Raw genomic sequence first — 25,914 nt, forward strand, 5'->3', positions numbered from 1 at the left:
CAGCACAATCCCCAAATGTCTAACGTGCTCCTCCTCAGTGGCTGAATAAATCAATATGTCATCAATGAACACAATCACAAACTGATCCAGATATGGCCTGAATACCCTATGCATCAAATCCATAAACGCTGCAGGTGCATTGGTTAGCCCAAATGGCATAACCAAGTACTCATAATGGCCAAACCGTGTACGGAAAGCTGTCTTCGGAATATCCTCCTCCCGGATCCTCAGCTGGTGATATCCTGACCTGAGATCAATCTTGGAGTAATAGTGGCTACCCCTCAATTGATCAAACAGATCATTAATCCTCGGCAATGGATATTTATTCTTCACTGTCACCCGATTCAGCTGTCGGTAATCCACACACATCCGCATCGTACCATCCTTCTTCTTCACAAACAGAACAGGTGCTCCCCAAGGTGAAGTGCTCGGTCTAATAAAACCCAACTTCTATAACCTGTCAACTGAGCGTCTAACTCCTTCAGCTCTGCTTGTGCCATCCTGTACCGTGGTATAGAAATAGGATCTGTACCCGGATACAACTCAATCACAAAGTCAATCTCCCTCTGCGGTGGCAACCCCGGTAAATCATCAGGAAAAACATCCATATAGTAATCCACCACAGGTATAGGAGTCAAAGACTCCTCCCTAGACTCTGAGGTAATCAAACCTGCTACAATACATTCGGTGTACTGAGGATTATCTAAAAAATGTGGACACGGAAAAAGTCTCGTCCCACGAAATCTAACCCTCCCCGAAGGTGTGGTCAGTGTAATCCTCCTCTCGGCACACTCTATAATTGCCTCATACTCAGTCAACCAATCCAATCCGAAAATAACATCAAAATCAGTAAATGGCATCACAAACAAATCTGCTCTAAACTCATGGTTTGCAAAACTAAATACACAGTCCCTACAGATACCACTAATCACGGTACCTGATCCTAGGGGCGAATCAACTATAAATCTCCTCGCCACTCCTGTAATCCCTAAACCCAATGCCTCCGCAAATGATGCAGAAATAAATGAATGGGTAGCACCAGTATCAAACAAGACACGTACCCAAGAACTGAATAAGAGAAACCTACCTCCCAAATGATCTCGCTCTGCTGGTACTGCATCAGGCCCGAGTGCATACACTCCACCTCTCTGGACCTGCTGCTGCTGCTGAGCTAATGGTCTACCACGTCCTGCAGGACCTCTCGGTGCTGGAATCGGTGCTGGTGCTAGTGCTGGTGCTGGTGTTGGAACTGGAGCTAGAGCTGGAGCTCTCTGACCTCGAGGTGGTGGCGGAGCAGGTCCTCCACCCTGTGGGCAATCTCTCCGAGTATGTCCTGGCAAGCCACACTGAAAACATAACGGGTTGTTTGCCATAGGACAATCCCAACGCATATGGCCCACATGACCACATGCATAGCAATGTTGGGCCTGCTGATCCCGTCTCAGAGCCTGACCCTGCTGATCCAATCTCTGCCTCTGCTGACCCTGTCTCTGCCCCTGCTGACCCTGTCTAGGACCCTACTGTCCCTGCCTAGGTCCCCGATAACTCTGTCTCTGACTCTGAGAACTCTGCCCCTGACTCTGCTACTGCACACAGGTATCAGTCCTCTGTCTGTGCTGACTACTCTCACCAGTAGTAGATGTAGAACTCTCAAGCTTCCTCTTATGAATCTCCCAATAATCCTTAATCTCCACTAAAGTCCTCTCAACTCCGAGTGCCTTATCAATACACTCGCGATAGGTGGTGATAGTCTGAGCCGCCAAGTGAGGTGAAATCTTTGGAGACAATCCTCTCCGAAATCTCAGTATCTTATTTTCCTCAGTGGAAATATACTCCTCCCCATATCTCCCTAACTCCTCAAAGCGAGCCTGATACTGAGTTACTGTCATGTCCGGGGACTGAATCAACTCCAGGAACTCCTTAGCTTTAGCTACACGCACTGTCTGTGGTACATACTATGCCAGAAAAACTGTCTCAAACTCCGCCCATGGCATACCTTCCCTGCCCCGACTAACTGTCATCACCTCCCACCATGTAAAAGCATCACCCTCTAAAAACTCTGCAGCCAATAAAGCTCTCCTCTCCTCAGGAATCCGCAAGGAAGTCATCTTCCTGCGTAGCTGGCGAAGCCACTCCTCTGCTGCCACAGGATCTATCACTCCCCTATAAACTGGAGGGTTCGTCTTTCGTAACTTAGCTAGCTTCTTGATCGAAGTATCAATCGCCAAAGGAGCTGCCTGCGCCTCAATAATCTGTCATGTACCCTCCTGTAACCCACCTAAAATAGGAACCTGTGCTGGAACCTCAGCAGGAGCCTGTAATGCAGCTGGGGCTGGAGCGGCAATCTGTGTCACAAGTCCGGTAACAGTCTGCCCAAGTGCTCGCACCAACTCAGTAACATCACGGACCTCCTGCCGTAAAGTAGTCACTACTGCCTCTACCCCCTGTGGTGCTGGTTGTACCAGTGGTACCTCCCCAATATCGTCTACTGGAGCTACATACGCTCCTCGCCTGCCCCCGCCCCTCCCACGTCTCACACCCCTACCACATCTCCCACCCCTACCTCTCCGTCCCCGCCCACGCTCTAATGGAACCACCTCGGGCAAACCCGCCTCATCTACCCCCTGAGGCTCATCCGCCTCATGTCGTCCCTTACCCCCTCCATGTCCTCGCACCCGAGTATTACGTGTGTCAACCATATCTACAAAATGTAACACACGTATACATAAATCTAAAAGCAAGAAACACAAAAATAAAAACTCACCAGGTCAGCCGGGAAGCGCATGATGTGTAGCCAACGACATAACTTAGGTCGCCTAACCCCATAAGTATCTAAACCTACAGCTCCGATACCAAACTGTCACGCCCCTCTCTCCTAAGGTATACCGAAGTGTACCTAAACCCATAAGAACGTGACCGGCAGGGGACCCCATCCCCCGAACCAACCCTTAATCCAATATACCTAAATCAATATATAAAATATATAAAATAGTAACAACTCCTGAAATATAACATGGGCGTAGTCTCTCTAGAATACCACATATATACACCTATCGAAAACATCGGAGTATCTATACAACAGCGAAAATAAGAAGACTTATCTACCCGAGATCAAACTGAGCAAATAAGTAACATATATACAAATACAAAACCCCAAATCCTCAAAACTTGCTAAAGAAACAGCTCGAGGCTACACACCAGCTCATGCGTCCCGCCGCTGACCAGCATCACCTAAATCCAACTCACCTGAAAGGGAAACAAGAAGAGGAGTGAGCCAAGAAGCTCAGTAGGGCATAGAAAGGGAACACCGATATCAAAAAAAAAAAGAAATCCAGGGATATGACGCATAATATGCAGCACAATAAATATACAATCATTGGCAATTCAAGCAAGTAATATGGTAGCCGATAAGGCTATACAGCACCGTAACCACAAACACTAATCTCCGGTAATCCATAATCCATAATCCACCCCTGGACCCACCCTAATACCCGTAGGGTGTCTCCCAGTCCAGGTCCACACCGAAACTGGATGAGGATCGGATATCCCGATAGCATAGCCTACACCAGAGAGCGTCCCCTGTGATGCACCTCACCTTAGACGGTCTACAGGTACGTACCCGATTGATTGTATAATCCATAATAATCCGATCTATTGGGCTCCTATATGGGCCCCACAGTGTACCTCAACCACCTCCAATCACCCCACTCCCAAAGACGTACCAACAATGATAATCAACATAGAATACGTACAAATTATATAAACAGGTCGTATTTCCACCCCCGGAAACCGACAGAACCACAATATAGTAAGAGTCTGTGAAACCGGAACCCTAGAATCACACGCAAGATACATAGAAAACCCCTACCTGAAAATCGGAAACCGAATACCACGCACGCGTCCCCAATAAACCCCTAACTCTGAAAGTCAACATGTTTCAAATCTCAACCGGGATCACCGTCTACATCGAAAAACACATCATACGAAAATACAGTTAAAATACGTTCGGTCAACTATGGTCAACGGTCAAAGTCAACGGTCAATGGGTAAACAGGATCAAATGGGTCAAAACCGGGTGAAATGGATCAAAACCAGGTCAAGCCGGGTCAAATGGGTCAAAACCGGGTCAAACCAGGTGAAATGGGTCAAAACCGGGTTAAACCGGGTCAAATGGGTCAAACCGGGTCAAACTGGGTTGAACCGGTGAACACATCAGTCAACCGAGTCAACTCGGCCTAACTCGGTCAACTCGGCCGGAACCCATTCAACGTCAACGCCGGCGAGCCGGCCACCCAAACCTGCCAAATCTTATATCAAATTGAAGAGCTCGATGAAATGAACTCATAGGTACCTGAATCAAGCCAAACCGTCGTCGGAATCGGCCAGATCGACCAAAGAAAGTTCACGGTGGCCGGAACTTCAATCTCAGATTTCTCCCAAACCGGAGCTCCGATCGACGTGATTCAAGTTGGGTTACACTCGTCTCGTCCGTACGCTTCTTTTGATACCAGCCTTGACCGTCACCGTCGCCGGAATCATGAACTCACAGTTGAACCCGTTTTAGAGAGAGAAAGAGGAGAGAAAGAGAGAGAGAAAATCGTGAGAGAAGAGGGTATTTTTGCAATTTTTTATTTTTTATTTTCTTTAATTTTTCTTTTATACAATATTTTACTTTCAAAAACACTCATCTTTCAAAAACACCCCTAACTAAAATGTTCAAATTAACTTCAAAAATTTATAATAAATCCAATTTAAATCCGACTCGAGTAATTCTTGCGCCAATAATTTTCTTTTTAAATCCCCCATTTATTAAAAATATTTTCATAGTTTTATCTTGATTTAATTTTTATTCTCCCTAAATCCCGATTCACGATTACCGAGGTTTACTCCACCTCGATCAACGTGTCAAAATATCATAAATAGTGTATAATCGGGTCAGGATATTACACATGTGGGCCAATATGAGCTGGCCATAGCGGACAAAGTGTTACTAATGTGAAAAAACAAGCTATTTATATTATCTACACACGAGTGTTAATATTATAATTTTACTTATTTTTAATGTAATTAACATGAATAAGGTATATTAATATTTATATAAAAAGGCTAATTATAGATTCATTTGAAAAGAATCTATAATTATTGATTTTATTAATTTTATATAGTCAAAATATGTTTGTGAAGTCAAATTGTATCTCACATAATAAGGTAAGTAGTTAAATTGAATTTGTTAATTTGATTGATACATATGTGTATGTATTTCACCCAATAAAGCAAGTATCTAAAATTATTTTATTACTTTGTCTCATATAGATGTATATGCCTCTTATATATAGAGCAAAACAAACTCCTTTCAAATTACATACTTGAAAACATAAAGTGATTGGAAAAAATTGAAGACATGACCAAATTCACTGCTACCATATTTGTTCTCCTCATTTTGTTGGTTGCACTTGGTATGTGAGATAACTTTTTTTTTCTAATATATAGTGAATTACATGATCTAATAAATCTTTAAAATAATTTAGTTTGTAAAATTTTGTTGATAAGCATTATTTTTTTCCTACTATCAATCACTATATGTGTGAATTTATTTTTCTAACTTTGCGATACGCATTGATAAATTTTGCAGACGAAAAGGTAATATCCGCGACCGAAGAAAAATATGAAGTTTGGTCTTACAACGACCATGACACTTGCATCAGCAAGTGCAAAACTGAATGTAACCAAAAATATAGTGGCGAAGGGGTTTGTGAATTCGACAAAGATCCATATGTTGATTGCATATGTTTTTATAAAGTTTGATATTGGAAAAAATTCCATATACATGCTACACACATGCATGTAAGCTTATATGCTTCGAATAAATCAATAAAAGAACTCGGTTTGTTGAAATATATATGTCACATATGACTGAAATATTTATATTAGAGTTTTTTATTTTATTTATTGAATATCTTATCCTCTAGCCCTTTCATGCTAAACATGTTTCATCGTGATGGATGTTGTTACGTTTTTCAAATCAATGGGTGGTGCAGTTAAATTAATGAAATGTTTGATTTGTCAAAAAAAATCTTGACAAGCTATTTTTAAACTCTCAATAAATTTTTTTTGACACTTCTTTAAACTCTTTGATAACATTACAAAGACAGAACATCAAAATTTACCAGACAAACAACCAAGCATATGCTCTTTTTCATTGATAATTAAACCAAAGTCTAATGTCCTAAGTTTAATTTTTATGATGATAATGTGAATAAAACTTGTAAAATCCCAGACTTTTGTAAGTGGTAATTGAAATTTCTTTAAAACAAGGAGGGGTTAAAATGGAAAAGAGAATAAAATGGAGGGTTGAAACTTGAATTAAAGGAAATCTCATATTAAACCTATTATAAACACTCTTTCCTAGGTAAGCGTGAAGATAAAAAAAAAAAACCCTAATTTCTTTTCTTTTTCTTTCCTCTTTCGTCTTCCTGTCATGTTTCACCATGGGCAAACATGACAAGTCGGCCGTCCAGCCATTTTTGGCGCCACCACTGGTCCCAAACGAAGCATCAAACTGGTGATAACATAGTCCCGTCATCCACCACCATTAACGGCCTCTACTTTCATTGGAATTGCAACTTGAAGCCACGGACAACCTACACTTTGGGAGCTTGATCTGGCCACCTCCGACATCTTCTTGGCAAACAAACTCCGCCAATGGACTCACTGGAGCAAGGAGCACGTAGGCCAGCCAAGTTCCGGTAGAAACAATCACCGAAAGTTGCCAACCCTCGTTTGACACGGTTTTTTCCGACTCGTTGACCTGGTACACACTTGATTTTGTTATATATAGATCAGGATGTTAGGAAGTAAGACTTTCTATTGCCAGTAGCTCGCGCTGCCACCAATGTGGCAGCCAAATAGCAACGTCAAGGCCACCTTGACAGTTGAGTCACGAACATGGACTCGGGTGTCACCAATTCTGCCATAGCAGACTCTTGAAGGAGAAACAGATAAATGGGCTGGGAAAATTTCAATTTTGTCTAGTTAGAAATAATTGATCTACCTAATGGTGGGACTCCATTAAGTCAAACAAAGTTTGATTTTAATAAGCCAATGAATTGGGTCAATGAAAAGTGTCCATAATTGGTCCACTAAAATTTAAAGTGGCCGATGTATGGATGGGTGACAATTCGACTATTTGAGCCGTGTAATACATTGACCTAAGATGTAAATTTGGGCAATCATTTGACTTGGACACTTTAGTAATTTACTTTAAATTATTTAGTAACCAACCATATGTCGGTATGTTTTTAGGAGATCGAGGAGTCGAAGTAGACGCTATAGATGTGCATTTGATTTGCACTGCAATCGAGGTAGGGGTTCTGATTCACCTTACCTTCTAAATACCTGACTTTTCGATTCAGTTTAAATTCTGGGATATTATTCCCCTTGTTATATGCTTGTTCATTGAATTCCTTAATGTCATATACATTAGGAATTATGTGTATTCTGCTATATCTGATTTGGATTTGTGTAGAGCTCGTTCCTTGTATTGTTAGTTTGATCGCTGTCACGGCATGTAGGGGTTCTTCATTTATTGGCCTTTATTACCCGATACTTCGTGTCCTACAATTTTCTGTGTTTTCTTGCGTGTTAAATACCTGCCTTTTGAATCGTTCTTTGTTGTCTTCATTGGTTCGCATTTCTCCGTGCTTGACTATAATCTTTCAGCATGTAGATAGGCATGTGTAATTTTGGCTATGGGAAACTGTTTGATTTGATTAGGACTCTTCGTAGAGCTTTGTGTCCTATTTTCTAAGAAAGTAAAATATTTTCTTAACGATTTTGGAAATGGGTTTTGGGTGCATGGAAAACCTTATTGTAATACATGCATCATGATATATGTTGACTGTGTGTTTGGATTGTGGATTTGTGGAGATGGGTGGATGTGATAGCCTTGTTGTTGTTGTCTGGCTCTGGTTTGTGTGGTGGTTGTGACTCGCGACACAGCACTTTGAGACGTGATCACTGTCTGGGATTTATTCCGCTTTATCTGTTCCCACATGATTATTCGGGGATTTGATTGTCGCGGCCTCCGAGGGGAAATCCGGACTGCCGTGCGACGTGATTATATGAGGGTTTGATTGCCGCGGCCTCCGAGGGGAAATCCGGACTGCCGAGTTGATTGTTGTATATGTAGACTAGTTCTACTCTCTTTTCTTTTTCACATCGTTGTGACTTGACCCCTCTCGGTATCCACATTTTGGATATCTGAGTCCTTATCCGGTATTTTACCCCTACTGGGCTATTTAGCTCAACCTCTATTTTTTTTCCTTCCTTTTCAGGCAAGTACGAAGATGGCGGCCAGTTTTCGAGGCGTGAGCGGTTTTCCATGGATACAGTCGAGGTTATGGGTAGTGTAGGGTTGATATTATAAAGACTTCCGCTTTGTTAAATTTTAAAGACTTATTATGTCTTAATGGATTTCTAAATGCATTTTATTCATTTTTTGGGATTATATTAAATAATTTTGGAGGATTTGCTTGGATAGTTTATGCTTTGGACAAATTGGTAATTCCGCAGACCCCCCTTCCGGGACGGGTCGTTACAGTTGGTATCGGAGCTTAGGTTCTAGTATCCTAGGCAGTATCCATGGTATCGCTACGCGTTTCAAGACTGGCCGGTAAGTCATCGTTTTGGTTTGTGATGGTTGTGTTGTATGTATTTCTCGCTATTTTATAGCTTGCTGTATTATACTCATGTGGTAGAGGTTTCATCATGAATGTTCCAAAACATGAGGAAAAAAAAAATTCACTTTGTGATAAGGGAACGATCTTAATTGATACTGAATGTACTAAATAATTGGGAATTGAGGATATCTTTGTTTTCCTAACCCTGTATGGTAAAACAATTGAAAGTTACCGTATTGGTTAGTGCATTATTCGAATTTATTGGATGGATTTGGATGTGTGGACATTGTGACGTTGATTCAAGGTATTGGAATGATCATAATATTTTTTATGACTAATCAATTGTGGATGGTGGAACATATTTGTGGATATGGTATGGAGTGAAATTGGATAGATTATTTGTGATATGATTATATTATTGATTACCTATACATGGCTATATGTAACCAATTGACTTAATTGTCTATTTAGATGACTCGGTTGTGGTTTTTAGAGTTTGTTGTTGGATTTTGAGATGATTGAAATTGGTTGTTGGATTTGAATGTCAGATTTTGTTGTGGTTATTGGATTAGATCGATGGAATGTATCATGTGAAAGAAGTTTTTTATTGTCCAATGCTAAAGGATAGGCTTAAATTTAATGGTAGCCGGTAGGTTTCAGTTTGTAATGAAGTTTAGGCATATATGTCTTATCGGGGCTTGGCGCGGATGATTATTTTTAGAGGTGATATTTTGGGACTTTTTGATGAATTGTCTAGTTGAACTAGATTTAAGTGGTGATAGTGATTTGTGATGAATTGGGGTCTCTTTATAAGATATTATGGTTTGAATTATTCATGCCATCATATGATGATCTTGAAATTGCAATAGTGATTTGAAGACAATTATGGATGTGGTATAGGTGCAAACTTCCGAAGTGAAAATTATTAGTCTGACAACTTTAAGGGTGAAGATAGATTCCCTCTTTTGTTACGTGACTGGTAACTTTAGTTCCGTTTTCTGCACGGCTGATTTGATTCTCTGTAGTCGCATGGATATTTATTTTTTTTTTAATTTTATTTTTTTTGAAGATGTGTTACTTTGATTTTTCAACTGTGTTCTCTCATGGGACTGAGACTTTTATTATGTGTACTTTAATTATGCTTGAAGTTGGGGGTGTTTGGAACCTGGCGTGGAGACCAGGGTAGATATTTGAACTTATTCAGTTGTTGCAAGGGGCTCTACACTAAACACCTGTATTGGTGTGGTAGAGGGTTACTAATGATTTTCGGGGACATAACTGTAGTGACTTTATCTTGACCAAATAATTTGGTAGGGGGTGTTTTTGTTTTATTAAGGTACTTGGGGAGTTGTTAGTGGCGGCAATGGCACGTTGTGGCATGGAGCTGTCTTTTGGAGAAAATTTGGGACATGGGATTAAGAGTTAGAAATGTATGGTGGCCTGAAGTTTGCTTGATTTTACTTGGTTGGGTCTTTATGAGTGTTCATTAATGGGTGAATTGTTTATGATAGTCCCTGCCTTGCAAGTGGTGTATAGTTTTGGAGCCATGTAACTGGTAGTGGAAGCTATATAGAAAATGAATGAAAGTATTTATTTTGTTCTATGTGAATATGGGGAGTATAATGCAGTTAGGAAAGTGGCGTACCTAATGATGAATGTGCGGAGGAAAAATATAATGGTATTGGTATGTGTCTTGGGAATTGGTGCTTGGAAGTCGGGGTTAAATGCATTGATTTTGGGCTTTGGGGATTGACATGTTTCCAGTGTTTGTGGAATTGTGACGATATAGAGATAGTTTTTGATTCTAAATTGTTGTTTATTATGATACCGGACAGTGGGGCTATTTTGTTGCCTACGTGATTTGAGTCGAGTTATATCAGTTGGGTTTTAGGCATTGCATTTGTATGCCCTTGACCTTTAGACTGCTGTTCTTTTCGAATTGTATATGCTGTTTGGTGATCTGGACTTTGAGACCTGTAGTTTGGGCATTGATAGAAAAAGAAAAGAAAAAAAAAACGAATTAAATTTTGGTGCAATTAATTGCCGCGTTTTATCGGTGGATTACTAACATCAAATGTTGGATTGTATGAAAAAAAAATTCTTTTAGTTTCATGCATGAAGTACCGTCAAGTTTGGAAAAAGGCATGGAAAGCCATGGTATTTGTGGCGTTATTGCCGTTATGAGGTGGTGAATTTGAGAATTCATTTATGTTTGGAGTTGGTTAATTTGGTATTGTGCAACTGACGAGTTTTGATGCTGAGATTAAATTGTATTGGGTTATAGTGGAAAGGTGAATAGCATTTAGGTGAAGCTCAATCTCATACTTAGTGTTTCATTTGGAATTTTGTTTAGTGGATGTTGTCAGGTGTGCTAATTCGTTGGGTTATATATCTGCTTTTGCTCTTGAGCAATATCCTTTGTTGGGCCTTTGACTTATAGTTATACTTTGTTCTCGGTTGATTTGGTTTTGCCACGGGGGTATACCCACGTGGTTGCCCTAAATTTGTTTGGGGTTATGAACAGTTCCTGCTATTCAGCAGGATATAGGAAATACTACAATATTTTCATTTTAGTTTGAATTTGAGTAGTGATTGGTTCATAGATTTCACATTCCGTTATTATGATTTATTTTGTGCTTGCTTCGAGTTTGGGAGTTAACCCATCGAAATTTTGCGATTCTCGAGTTCATGTAGGGATGGTATTGTGTGTGTGATACGATTGTTATGGTATGTTGGGTTCGTAAACTCTGAATTTCAAGTTGAACTTGTTATAGTTGTGTAAACAGTTTTGGGTGGCGGTCGCTTTTGGGCTGATTTGGTTGCGATAGAGATTGCTGCTTTCGACATCATCCTCGTGATGAACTAGTGTTCGAGGTTCGGACAATATTAGAATTTTACAAAAAGAAATTCATTTTGGTAACATCTCAGAGATGAATTATTCGAGTTAAAGACAGAACGTTCTTGGGATTGGTCAAAAATATGGGAGAATTACTCGACGTAATTCAACGATTTGAGTATGGAATAAATTTCGAGGACAAAATTTTATTTAAGGGGGGTAGAATGTAAAATCCCAGACTTTTGTAAGTGGTAATTGAAATTTCTTTAAAACAAGGAGGGGTTAAAATGGAAAAGAGAATAAAATGGAGGGTTGAAAGTTGAATTAAAGGAAATCTCATATTAAACCTATTATAAACTCTCTTTCCTAGGTAAGCGTGAAAATAAAAAAAAAAACCCTAATTTCTTTTCCTTTCTTTCCTCTTTCTTCTTCCTGTCATGTTTCACCATGGGCAAACATGACAAGTCGGCCGTCCAGCCATTTTTGGCGCCACCACTGGTCCCAAACGAAGCATCAAACTGGTGATAACATAGTCCCGTCATCCACCACCATTAACGGCCTCTACTTTCATTGGAATTGCAACTTGAAGCCACGGACAACCTACACTTTGGGAGCCTGATCCGGCCACCTCCAACATCTTCTTGGCAGACAAACTCCGCCAATGGACTCACTGGAGCAAGGAGCACGTAGGCCAGCCAAGTTCCGGTAGAAACAATCACCGAAAGTTGCCAACCCTCGTTTGACACGGTTTTTTCCGACTCGTTGACCTGGTACACACTTGATTTTGTTATATATAGATCAGGATGTTAGGAAGTAAGACTTTCTATTGCCAGTAGCTCGCGCTGCCACCAATGTGGCAGCCAAATAGCAACGTCAAGGCCACCTTGACAGTTGAGTCACGAACATGGACTCGGGTGTCACCAATTCTGCCATAGCAGACTCTTGAAGGAGAAACAGATAAATGGGCTGGGAAAATTTCAATTTTGTCTAGTTAGAAATAATTGATCTACCTAATGGTGGGACTCCATTAAGTCAAACAAAGTTTGATTTTAATAAGCCAATGAATTGGGTCAATGAAAAGTGTCCATAATTGGTCCACTAAAATTTAAAGTGGCCGATGTATGGATGGGTGACAATTCGACTATTTGAGCCGTGTAATACATTGACCTAAGATGTAAATTTGGGCAATCATTTGACTTGGACACTTTAGTAATTTACTTTAAATTATTTAGTAACCAACTATATGTCGGTATGTTTTTAGGAGATCGAGAAGTCGAAGTAGACGCTATAGATGTGCATTTGATTTGCACTGCAATCGAGGTAGGGGTTCTGATTCACCTTGCCTTCTAAATACCTGACTTTTCGATTCAGTTTAAATTCTGGGATATTATTCCCCTTGTTATATGCTTGTTCATTGAATTCCTTAATGTCATATACATTAGGAATTATGTGTATTCTGCTATATCTGATTTGGATTTGTGTAGAGCTCGTTCCTTGTATTGTTAGTTTGATCGTTGTCACGGCATGTAGGGGTTCTTCATTTATTGGCCTTTATTACCCGATATTTCGTGTCCTACAATTTTCTGTGTTTTCTTACGTGTTAAATACCTGCCTTTTGAATCGTTCTTTGTTGTCTTCATTGGTTCGCATTTCTCCGTGCTTGACTATAATCTTTCAGCATGTAGATAGGCATGTGTAATTTTGGCTATGGGAAACTGTTTGATTTGATTAGGACTCTTCGTAGAGCTTTGTGTCCTATTTTCTAAGAAAGTAAAATATTTTCTTAACGATTTTGGAAATGGGTTTTGGGTGCATGGAAAACCTTATTGTAATACATGCATCATGATATATGTTGACTATGTGTTTGGATTGTGGATTTGTGGAGATGGGTGGATGTGATAGTCTTGTTGTTGTTGTCTGGCTGTGGTTTGTGCGGTGGTTGTGACTCGCGACACAGCACTTTGAGACGTGATCACTGTCTGGGATTTATTCCCCTTTATCTGTTCCCACATGATTATTCGGGGATTTGATTGTCGCGGCCTCCGAGGGGAAATCCGGACTGCCGTGTGCCAACGATTAGATGTGGATGGTTTGTGATGCTACTTGCATTGGCTGGAGATATGTGGTTGCATATATGTATTTGCATGCTTATATATATGCATATTGGATGGTGTTTGTGGCATGATCATATTCATATTATTTTCTACCTATCCTTGCATCATCCTTGAGTTGATTGTTGTATATGTAGACTAGTTCTACTCTCTTTTCTTTTTCACATCGTTGTGACTTGACCTCTCTCTGTATCCGCATTTTGGATATCTGAGTCCTTATCGGGTATTTTACCCCTACTGGGCTATTTAGCTCAACCTCTATTTTTTTTTCCTTCCTTTTCAGGCAAGTACGAAAATGGCGGCCAGTTTTCGAGGCGTGAGCGGTTTTCCATGGATACAGTCGAGGTTATGGGTAGTGTAGGGTTGATATTATAAAGACTTCCGCTTTGTTAAATTTTAAAGACTTATTAATTATGTCTTAATGGATTTCTAAATGCATTTTATTCAATTTTTGGGATTATATTAAATAATTTTGAAGGATTTGCTTGGATAGTTTATGCTTTGGACAAATTGGTAATTCCGCAGACCCCCCCTTTCGGGACGGGTCGTTACAAAACTTGTAATAGTAATACAATGTTATAAGCATATTTATATATGTCATGCTCAAATTCGGAAGAGCATCTTATAATTTTAATAGATGAACATTATTTGTACCCCTTTTTTACTAAGTACACCTCATTAATCCTTTAAAAACACACTAGAGTAGAGTGTACTTAATAAAAATTGGGTGCAAATAATGTTCATCATTTTAATACCACGACTGCGTAGACACAGACGCAATATGCTATGATTCATGTGATCTCTATATAGGTTGTTATAGATCTAATTGCGTTCTTATTTGCTAAACTCGGTCCAGACACAATGAATAATTATAAATTGAGAAGAGACGTCGTATGCTAGATGTCCTGTGTAATATCCTAACCCGATTATACACTGTTTATGGTATTTTGACACGTTGATCGAGGTGGAGTGAACCTCGTAATCGTGAATCGGGATTTGGGGAGAATAAAAAGTAAACCAAGATAAAAATATGAAACTATTTTTAATAAATAGAGGATTTTAAAAGAAAATTATTGGCGCAAGAATCACTCGAATCGGATTTAAATTGGATTTGTTATGAATTTTTGAAGTTAATTTGAACATTTTAGTTAGGGGTGTTTCTGAAAGATGGGTGTTTTTGTAAGTAAAATATTGTATAAAAGAAAAATTAAATAATTAAAAAATAAAAAAAAATTATTGCAAAATAGCCCTCTTCCTATGATTTTCTCTCTCTCTCCTATTTCTCTCTCTTCTTCACGGTCATCGGCTATTTTGATGATTGCGGCGACGGTGACAGTCAAGGCTAGTATCAAAAGAAGTGTACGGACGATACGAGTGTAACCCAACTTGAATCACATCAAACGGAGGTCCGGTTTGGGAGAAATATGAGATTGAAGTTCCGGCCACCGTGAACTTTCTTTGGTCGATCAGGCCGATTCCGGCGACGGTTTGACTTGATTCTGGTACCTATGAGTTCATCTCAACGAGCTCTTCAATTTGGTATAAGATTTGATAGGTTTAGGTTACCGGATCGCCGGCGGTGACGTTGGCCGAGTTTGACTGGGTTTAGGCCGATTTCGGCTGAGTTGACCCGATTTGACTCGATTCACCTGGTTTGACCCGGTTTTGACGTTTGATAGTTGACCATTGACCGTTGACCATAGTTGACCGAATGTATTTTAACTGTATTTTCGTATATTGTGTTTTTCGATGTAGACGGTGATCCCAGTTGAGATTTGGAGCAGGTTGACTTGCGGAGTTAGGGGTTTATCGGGGACGCGTGCGTGGTATTCGGTTTCCGATTCTCAGGTAGGGGTTTTCTATGTCTCTCGGGTGTGATTCTAGAGTTTCGGTTTCACGGACTCTTATTATTTTATGGTTCTGTCGGTTTCCGGGGGTGGAAATACGACCTGTTTGTATGATTTATACGTATTCTCTATTGATTATCATTGTTGGTATTTTTTGGGAGTAGAGTGATTGGAGGTGGTTGATGTACGCTGTGGGGCCCATATAGGAGCCCAATATATTGGATTATGATGGATTATACAATAAACTGAGTACATATCTGTAGACCGTTTGAGGTGAGGTGCATCACAAGGGACGCTCTCTGGTGTAGGCTATGCTATCGGGATATCCGATCCTCATCCAGTTTTGGTGTGGACCTGGACTGGGAGACACCCTACGGGGATTAGGGTGGGTCCAGGGGTGGATTATGGATTATGGATTATCGGAGACTGGTGTTTGTGATTACGGTGCTGTATAGCCTTATCGGCTGTCGTGTTACTTGGTTGGATTACTGATAGTTACATATTTATTGTACTTCATATTATGCATCATATTCCTGGATTTCTTATTTCTGGATATCGGTGTTCCCTTTCTATGCCCTACTGAGCTTCTTGGCTCACCCCTCTTCTTGTTTCCCTTTCAGGTGAGATGGATATTGGTGACGTTGGTCAGCGGTGGGACGCATGAGCTAGTGTGTAGCCTCGAGCTGTTTCTTTAGCGAGTTTTGAGGATTTTGGGTATTGTATTTGTATATATGTTACTTATTTACTCAGTTTGGTCTCAGGTAGATACGTCTTTTTATTTCCGTTGTTGTATAGATACTCCGATGGTTTTGGTAGGTGTATATATGATGTTTTGAAGGGACTGTTTCCATATCATGTTTCAGGAGTTTTATCACTTTATATACTTTATTAGGTTTATATATTGGATTAAGGCTTGGTTCGGGGGATGGGGTCCCCTGCCGGTCACGTTCTTATGGATATAGACACACTTCGGCATACCTTAGGAGAGAGGGGCGTCACCGGCGATCCGGCCACCAAAACCGACCAAACCACACACCAAATTGAAGAGCTCGAAGAGATAAACTCATAGGTACCTGAATCAAGCCAAACCGTCGCTGGAATCGACCGGATCGACCAAAGAAACCCACGGTGGCCGGAAACTTCAAACTCCGATATCTCCCTAACCATAGCTTCGATCAACGTGATTCCACTTGGGTTAAGTTGTTGCCAACTGTGCGCTCCTTTTGGTACCGGTGGTGTCGGTCACTGTCGCCGGAAACAGTAGATTGCCGGAGGACCCGTGTATAAGAGAGAGAAATAGGAGAGAGAGTGAGTTGTGTAGAGAAGAGGGTGTATTTGCAAATAATACAAAAGCTAGGTATTTAACTTATTAATTTAAAACTTCACTGTAGTCCCTACAATTTTTTCAGAAATGCCATTGTACGTTTACAAAACATATATATGTATTAAACTTTAAAAACATTATAACTAATTCAATTTAACTCCGATTAAGGTGATTCTTGTCCCAAAAATTTTCTTTTTAAATCCCCCATTTATGAAAAATATTTTCAGATTTTTATCTTAATTTAATTTTTATTCTCCCCAAATCCCGGTTCACAATCACTGAGTTCACTCCACCTCGATCAACGCGACAAGATACTATGAATAGTGTAAAAATCATATCAGGATATTACAGGCTTTGTGCGTCTCTATGAGGAGAGTCTAACAGTTGTGGTGGTGTGACAAACCGCCACCAAAATTGGTGAGATTTGAAGTTCTTTTCAAAACATTAACATTAGCGAACCAATGTTACTATTTTAAAACGGACATATCCGGTAACCGTTTTGGACCGTATATGGCTAGGCATTGTGTGCTTGAATGGGGATAATCCAACGGTGATAGTGGTATGGCGAACCGTCGCCGAATCATGATCATGCTGCTACAAATCATAATAATAACCAAGTATTAATTGATTAGGGGCATTTCTTTGATCAAAATTTAATCTTTAAATCTCTAATTTGGGGATTAGGTATTTTTCCCAAAAGACTGAATCTTGAAATCTTCTAATCCTTTAAACTTGAAAGAAACAATATGCTCTAATTCTCAATCTCTGCCGCCGATTCCCAATCCTCTGATTTTCTGATGTTCAAGTGTTTTGGAGAAATGGTTCACCAATGTGATATAATATTCTGCGCCAGCATAACCAAACCACTAACATTTTGTACAAGGTTTAATCCCATTTGATTGAGAAGGCTGTTGACCTGGTAGGTTGTTCTATAGCCAACACTTACAATGTTACTTGCAGAATCTGACATTTGCTGTCAATGTTTTAGTTGCATCCGGGTGCTATTGGTGGTGGCCTTGGTGTCACTTTGAGCCTAATCACCTCCAAATACCCTTCTATTGTGGGTATCAATTTTGACCTGCCTCATGTTGTACAACATGTTCCATCATATCCCGGTGCCTTTTTGGTAATGTTAAGAAACTATGACTGTTGATATCGATTGTTAATTTATTTGAAAACATCTTATGTTTCAGGGGTGGAACATGTAGGAGGAGACATGTTTGCAAGTGTTCCCAAAGAAGATGCTATTTTCATGAACCTTACACAAATTTTTTTTTGCTATTTTCATGAAGGTAAGTTCTATATTTTTTGCAGGTAATTTTTCATTAGATTCGGGCTTCTCTTCCTCAATAATATGGGCTTATGGGTCATGACAATCTAAATCATAATAGGTAACACAATGAGCCTTGTATATGTTCTAAGCCCATTAGGCCTGATATATTTTTGGTGCCAACACTAACAAAAAATTTTTTTTGCTATTTTCATGAAGGTAAGTTCTATATTTTTTGCAGGCAATTTTTCATTAGATTCGGGCTTTTTATGTGTTATTTTTCTTTGAACTATTTTTGTAGTGGATACTGCATGACTAGGGTGGTGAACACTGTTTGAAGTTATTGAAGAACTGCTACAATGCAATTCCTGATGATGGAGGCAATATTTTCTTTATAATTAAGTTTCTCAATGTGAGACTTATTTTATATGGTCTAAAATTTATTAGTATCTGATATCATGAATTATGGTTTACATATGAAACGGATTGGAACAAATGATTGTTTATTATAAAATTTCATTCATTAATATTAATGTATTGTATTTTGTTTGTTTTTATGCTCCTATTTTTTTACAGTGATTTGATTGCATTCGATTAATGCAAATGTCTGAAATGGTTTGTAGTTTTAACGGCAATTCTATTGATCACTAGAGATCCAATATTCAAACGTTCAGCGGCAATTACAAATGCCACTAAATAATAAAACATTTCCCGGCAATTTTAGTAGTCGGCAAATCTCATAACTAAAATCAATAATAGTCATAACTGATCACATTCGATGTCTGAACAACCTAAATCAATAACATGTTTGAAGCATTTTCAATGAACAGCTACAGCTACAGCTCTTTCTTTCAAATTTTATTTTCATACATAGCAGAACAATTAATCCAAATGGAATAATTGTTTCACGCTATAAGGTCCAATTTGATGAGCTCTCCCTCTCCACATCTCATGCGCCATCTGCTTGTCCACCTTTTGAGTTGGATGAGCGGAGTCCCAAAATAAGTATTCATCTGGTTTTTTGCATAATTCAAACTTTCCTAATAATCCACACATGAAAGATCCCCTGAACTTCCCGAATCCACAACATGCTGCCTTCTCTTCTATAAAACCTGCACCATTATTTATACACAAGTTGTTAATTTCCGATTTAACATGAGATAGTTAACAATAATGTAAGACATAATATGATAAAATCACGTACCATAATGAGTGGGATTCCGTACTCTCATTAGAAAACTCTGGTTGAAATCATAGAGTAGATACTTGAAATTGACCAGATTCTTCTCTAGCTCAACAAGCACCTTGAGGAGGTGCTTGTTATGCTGCTTTTGGAGAGACGCAGCTTCTTCAAAGTCTCTGCCTTGCCCTTTTGATATCGCCAGCCGTGATTGTGGCAGAAACCTCAAGTCTAGCAAGGTAAGAAAAACGAACTTTCTACCTCCACTTTCATATATTTCCTGCCATGAATCAACATTTAAATGAATTAACCAGTACCCTCAATCATAAAAACTCAGATATGGAGCCTTAATCTTACCTTGATTACTGTTGTTATGTTTCCAATGACAATGTCCACATAGTTAGAACTGATGTTTTTTGAAATGGCCGCAAAGTAATCGTTCAATCCCACGCTGAACAAGTGAACAGCTCGTGATAACCTTTTTTGAGCTTCCACGTTACCGAATTCATCTCTGAACCAAGTCTCCACTTTCTTATAGTTCCTTAGCTGTGCGTGAAGATCTATCACCTGAACAAACAATTAATCATTAGCTGTGTGTGAAGATATATCACCACCAAACTCCATAAGCAATCAAGAAACTATATATAATATGTATGTATGTACCTTGCCGGGGTGTGTGCCGACAAGAGCACCCGATCCGGCAGAAGCGAAATTGACTCCATAGTGGTACTCATGAAGCCCTGGTTGTAAGAATGGAGGAATCAACGGCATTCCTGCAAATTGAGCTGCATTTCGAAACTAATGTCAGTAAATGAAATTTAAGGAGACTGATGAATAAAATAACAGATGGAAATTGAAATAAACATGCAAGTTTATTAATTATAACCAATAAAATCAGGTATCACACGGCCATTGGAATATCGTCCTGTTGGGTGCTCGAAATATGTCTCTCCATAAGGCCATAAACTTGCTTGGTTAGGCTCCGTGGTGTTGAGATAGTTGTTGTTGCCAGTATCGTACAGTGAATCTCCAAAGATGAACAAAGGTACGTGCAGCTGCTTCTTTGAACGGGATGCCACCGGTTGTGCCTCCGCTTGGCCAATTGTGGTGGACAAGAGAAGGACCACCCCGATCACAGACATGTACGAGTTGTTGAAAGCCATCTCTCGGATTTGATTTAGCTGGACGTGAAGAAGAAGAAGAAGAAGAGCTGTTTGATGCACTAAATTAAATCAATTGTATGCCTATATATAATAACGTCTCCGTGAGCTGTTTGCTAACATTGAAATTGACCCTTCAACCAATACTTCCTTATAAGATAATACTGCAACTTCTGTCTCTGGATTACCCTGCATAGCTATATATATGTGTGTAAATGTATCTCTTCTACTAGCTAGGGTGGGTGTGGAAGTAATTAAGAGAGAGGTGCCACGCTTACCTCCAAAAATGCCACCATCAATTGATTTCCCCAATACCCATCTCAAGATCACATGAAAGCAGATATGAAAGATTGAAAAAAATAGAAGAATTAAAATTAACATTCAACTCCACATACTCTTTTGACAATTGAATGAGCGTACACCTCGAGTTGTCATAACAGTCCACACCACGTAATGACATGTAATAGTGGGTCGAAACTCGTGAATGGGGGCTCGAAGGACAAGTCGACTGAACCAGGATTACAAAGAAACGTCCCAACCTCTGTCGTCGTACTAATTTTATATATATCAATGACATTAATTACCTTAAATTTGATTTCTATATCTATGAATCTTGACATTGTGATTATGAAAAATTTTACATCAATGACATTGATAACATTAATTTTGATTTCCATTAATTTATATTGATGAAAGATTTTATCATCTCATGTATGTTTGTTCTTGGTGTTTCAGGACCAATGTGGTTGGCTTTTTGGATTCTTGTAAGGATTGGGGAAATATCTCATGCATGAATCTCCTAGATTAGTAGAATTCAGAAAAAAAATCAACCACCCCAGTGAATTCCACTACTCTGAAGCTTATTAGACAAGTAGTCCCACTGAGTATATTAACAAAAATTAGTCATTACTCAAATTAAGAAGAGAATCTTATAGTATTTGGATTAGATTTGGATTCCCTATATATATATATAGACAAGGCCTAGCCACTTTGGTGCCCAAAGCAGCACCATAAAGTGGTGTCCTATCAAAAAAAAAATTCCTCAAAATAAGATGATAATCGTGTGTCGTGTGCATGAGTATTAAGGCATGAGGGTAGGGGTTGGGAATGGGCCGGGCCAGGCCCAAACCAGATTTTGAGAATCGGGCTTGACCCTCAAAATGAGGCCCAGACCTTGCCCGGGCCCCTAAGGCTCGGGCCTTTGGGCCGGGCCCAACTTTTTTACTATAATATATATTTTATATATGTATTATATATATGCATGTGTAATATATATATATATGTATTTATATATACTCAGACATTGCACATATATAAACACACGAACAATACACACATATATACACACACAGTGCACAAAAATATATAAATATATATAATGTGTATATATATATATAGATATGGTGTGTGGTTACAGCTAGCTAACCTGTTGCCTTTATATGGTGTGCATGTGCTTGCAGGTAGAGAGAGGAGAGCGTTAGGTAGGATAGGAAATTAGTAATTGAAGATAAACATGACAATGCATTAGACAACGAAAGTTTCTGAATGTGTTATATATAATATTAATGGCTAAAATCAAAATGCAGTTAATTAAATTTATTGGTGAGTGTAATGTATTGGATTCCTGAAGGCTGCAGACTAACTATAAATGGCGTATCTATGATAATGTAAACCAACATCAAAATGGGTTACTTTCTCTGTTTGTTCTCTTGAATGCACTTAATATTAACCCGTGATGATTTTTCTTTGCTTTTCATTCTAATAAAAGCTTATTTCTTTCTTATTTGTTGTTTAGTACTACTGCTTACCAATGGTTTCCTTGTTTTAGAAATTTGGAATCTCCCTAAACTCGGAAAGAAGATTGATGTTGAATTTAATAACTTAGGACAACAATTTGGTGATGAAGGTGGTAAATATACTAAATTTATGGTGATGTTAATGAAGAAATCTAATTTGCCACCATGAATAATAAGACTTGGAAAAAAAAATTCCAGCTAGAAAATTAAAAAGAGTGTATGTGGATAGAAATGAAGGTATATATATTCTAATTGTCTTATTTAGTTGAAAAACTATGAATTTCTTCTTTTTATAAGAACAAATTTAATATGTTCACATAAACAATTCACAATTCCTTCTGAAAGGGAATGTATCATAAGTTATTGAACCATAAAAACCGCAGGTAGAGTATTTGTGACGCTTTCATATATAGTTAAACAATATGCAACCGCTAGTAAATATTTCACATATGATTTTTGTATGTAGTGTTGCAGTTGAAACCGTAGGCACATGTATTATTGTAATGTCTATTAGATTTTGTACGTATTGTTGCACTTAAAACTATAGGCACATGTATTATCTGTTGTAATATCTATTATATTTTGTGTATATTGTTGCGCTTAAAACTGTAGGAACATGTGTTATTTGTTGTAGAGTATAAAATGTTACAAAATAATCTAAGGGGTTGTTGAAATAAAAATTTAGGGGTACAATTGAAAAATGCATGAAAGTTTAAGGGGGCTAATGATAATTTGAGGAACCTAGAGGGGTCAAAATTAATGATTAGTAAAACTAATAAAAACTACAATTTCACCCTCTGTTTCACTATATCTCTCACCTAACCCTCACCCAAATAAAATAGTAGCCGCCCCAATTAAGGATCCCAAAAGTGATCTAACACGTTAGAGAGGGACACCAGTGTTTTGGAGCCACCTAGCACCGTCATAAATGATGAACTTGGGTAAGCTTCTCTCTCTATCTGGACGATTATGGATAACTTGGGGTATAGAAAACCCTAATGAAATTCTTAATGTCAAACTACTTTTTTTAAATGTTATTTTTACAAATATTTGTTTACAAAATTATAATCGTTTTAAGATTCGATTATTGTTTATTAAAAGGATTAAATATTTAAATTGAGGGTAGGGCTCACCATTTGGCCCGCAGGCCTATGCCCGGCCCGGCCTGAAAAAGACTAGGCCTGGGCAGCCCGGCCCGACCCCTTGGGTTGGCCTGGGCTCCATTTTTGGGGCCGAGCCCGGCCCGAAGCCAGACACCTCGGGTCAATTTTGACCCGGTCCTGGCCCTGGCCCGAGCCCGACCCAAGCCCGACATTATTTATTTTTATATGTATATAATATGTATATATTTACATACATATATACATACACACATACATGTATATATACATACACATACAGTGCACACTGTCTGTGTATTTGTATATATATATACATATGTATATATATATATTGATCAATGGTGTTTCGGAATTGCTTTTTAGTACATGCCTCCACTTATCTTTCAATTATGTGAGAAAAAATAAGCAGAAACAGTAAAACAGTAAAAATAAACGATGCCAATCCAACTTAATTATCTCAAAGACATTAAATAGCTTAGCCCCTGCAGTGTCCAACTGATTTTGAAATGGTTAACTGCTACACCATAAAGAACTCCTCGATGCATGTAGAGAACATTGCTATAAATCCTTTGTAAAACTCATTAAAATATTCATATTGAGCTCTGAACCACTAATTGGATCTACTATTCTCTGTTAAGGGAAATCAAAGTCATAATTGCAGTTGTTTTGTCTCAACCACCGTTAAATTAGCAACCAATATGAGAGAACACCATAAAATAGTACGGAATAATAAAAGTAAGAGAACACCATAATTTTTACGAGAAAACTCAAGAGGGAGAGAACCTTGAATCTATAAAGCAACTAACTAATGTAGGTCATAGGGCAGATGAACAAGCGCTGAAATTTCTAGAATAATGGGAGCAACATTATATAGCATGGAGGAGTCTCTTGGACCTGAACCAATGTGTTCTGGTTTGTGTTCGACTGGCTATGTAGTCCAGGCCTGGGCCTCTCTTTTGTTGGGCCGGTTAATTTTTTCCTTGTTTTTGTTGGCTTGCTAATTAGTCCGTACTTGTAGCTGGATTAGGGTTGCTCGGGTTTTTCTTTTTGTTTTCGACATATTGTACGTGTTAGAATGTATTAGGGATGGGTTGGAAAGTAAAGTATTTAGGCTCTTCTTCCCCAAATTCGAGTTCCTGAGTGAGAACGAATTGGGTTGCCTATATTCTTGGGTATTCATCGACTAAACAGGTTTGTAGAGGGCTATTCTTCTGGTATTTTGGCTGAATCAACGGGTCAATAAAATGGGGGATTTTTATGCCCCTAAGGGGTACACACCACACCCAAGGAGTTGTCCACTCCGGCCACTTGTGCATCAATTAGTCCATTCACCATGGGATAGGCCAACCAGTAAGCACATCAATCTCACGGATTTATTTCAAGATATCCCGCCTCCCTCATTGTTAGAACCCATGACCTCTTGATGATGGAAGAGTGAATACCCAACTTACCAAGAGGTCATGGGTTCTAGCAGTGAGGAAGGTGATATATCCTAAAATAAATCCGTGAGATTAATGTGCTTGTTGGGCGACCTACTCTATGAGGGAATGGACTAATCGGTGCACAGGTAGAGTGAATACCCAACTTACCAAGAGGCCATGGGTTCTTGCAGTGAGGAATGCGAGATATCCTAAAATAAATCCGTGAGGTTGATATGCTTGTTAGGCGACCTACCCTATGGGGGAATTGAGTAACTGATGCACATGTGGTCGGAGAGGATAATTCCTTGAGTGTGGTGTGGACCCCATAGGGGTAGAAAAAAATCTCCCACAGATAGTGTGTTTTGATTTGTGTCAGATTTTCGCGGCATCATTAACCTTGAAAGTTGAAAGACTCCACTATATGTGAAAAAGGTTGCAACGTGTATAACCTAACTTCTAACATTACCCATCTTAATCTAGTGTATGTTTCCTTCAGCAGTAACCCACCTTTGCTATACCTTAGAATCGACCAAGGATTTTCATAAGATGATCTTGCTAGGAATCCACCTAGCTCAAACCAACCTTGGAGTCCACCAAGGATCTTCGGGCGACCACTTGAAATTCTAGAGACCACTAGACAATGTAACAACAATTTATGTGTTTAACACTCACACTCAAATACTCTCTCACTCACTTGTACATTTGTTCTATCACTCAAAAATAAGAGAGAGTACAAGATAAAACAATCAAAGTCGTAACAAAATCCTGAAATTCTTTCTCAATTGCTTCGAGGGCGCTTGATGAGGTCTCCTATGCCACAATGAGGTTTTCTTACTTTTCTCTCCAGTAGGTAGAAGAGCTTTCTCGTCTGGTTGAAAATCTACCAAAACATCTCTGCAGTCCTTCATGGGTATAGACATGAGCTCTCTTTCTTGGTCAAAAACCATGCACCCTCCAATTTCAAAAAGAAGTTTGTACCCCTTTTCAATTATTTAACCTACATTCAATACGTTACTGTTCAAGGTTGGAACATAAAGAACATCACACATGGTTTTCATACCTTCATTGGTATAAATTTTACTTTCCCTTTTCCAATGGCTTCTACTACTGACCCACTCTCAATCTTGTCCTAGAAACTACAATATGATCAATTGAATCAAACAAGGCTAA

General features: G+C 39.0%; 2 protein-coding genes and 1 long non-coding RNA gene across 3 annotated transcripts; 2 read left to right on the forward strand and 1 right to left on the reverse strand.

The window, feature by feature from the left end:
• The first annotated feature begins 6,297 nt into the window (after window positions 1-6,297).
• Window positions 6,298-14,240, forward strand: LOC120008423. Its single transcript, XR_005470505.1, has 5 exons — window positions 6,298-6,811; window positions 7,303-7,361; window positions 8,334-12,284; window positions 12,776-12,834; window positions 13,909-14,240. It is a non-coding gene; the product is annotated as an uncharacterized LOC120008423 (long non-coding RNA).
• Window positions 14,241-14,486: 246 nt separating this feature from the next.
• On the forward strand, window positions 14,487-18,588 carry LOC120008797. Its single transcript, XM_038859166.1, has 8 exons — window positions 14,487-14,516; window positions 15,381-15,473; window positions 16,093-16,140; window positions 16,234-16,284; window positions 17,695-17,715; window positions 17,785-17,911; window positions 18,005-18,088; window positions 18,368-18,588. Exons 1-8 carry the CDS (start codon window positions 14,487-14,489, stop codon window positions 18,379-18,381), a joined length of 468 nt encoding a protein of 155 aa, XP_038715094.1. The 3' UTR covers window positions 18,382-18,588.
• A 281-nt stretch (window positions 18,589-18,869) lies between these two features.
• Window positions 18,870-20,409, reverse strand: LOC120008798 (GDSL esterase/lipase 5-like). The gene is made up of 5 exons (XM_038859167.1): window positions 20,133-20,409; window positions 19,910-20,031; window positions 19,604-19,813; window positions 19,271-19,526; window positions 18,870-19,178 (listed from the first exon to the last, which is right to left on the reverse strand). Exons 1-5 carry the CDS (start codon window positions 20,407-20,409, stop codon window positions 18,949-18,951), a joined length of 1,095 nt encoding a protein of 364 aa, XP_038715095.1. The 3' UTR covers window positions 18,870-18,948.
• Between the last annotated feature and the right edge of the window lie 5,505 nt (window positions 20,410-25,914).

This window comes from Tripterygium wilfordii, chromosome 11 (assembly GCF_013401445.1).
Source record: "Tripterygium wilfordii isolate XIE 37 chromosome 11, ASM1340144v1, whole genome shotgun sequence".
NCBI classification, from domain to species: Eukaryota; Viridiplantae; Streptophyta; class Magnoliopsida; order Celastrales; family Celastraceae; genus Tripterygium; species Tripterygium wilfordii.

Coding starts and splice junctions, on each gene's coding strand:
- LOC120008797 (XM_038859166.1), top strand. CDS start 14,487: ATGAATAATTATAAATTGAGAAGAGACGTC. Junction 14,517..15,380: donor ATAAATTGAGAAGAGACGTC/GTATGCTAGATG, acceptor TTTTCGATGTAG/ACGGTGATCCCAGTTGAGAT. Junction 15,474..16,092: donor ATTCGGTTTCCGATTCTCAG/GTAGGGGTTTTC, acceptor TTTCCCTTTCAG/GTGAGATGGATATTGGTGAC.
- LOC120008798 (XM_038859167.1), bottom strand. CDS start 20,409: ATGGCTTTCAACAACTCGTACATGTCTGTGATCGGGGTGGTCCTTCTC. Junction 20,032..20,132: donor TGTGATACCTGATTTTATTG/GTTATAATTAAT, acceptor TTCGAAATGCAG/CTCAATTTGCAGGAATGCCG. Junction 19,814..19,909: donor TCGGCACACACCCCGGCAAG/GTACATACATAC, acceptor TTGTTTGTTCAG/GTGATAGATCTTCACGCACA.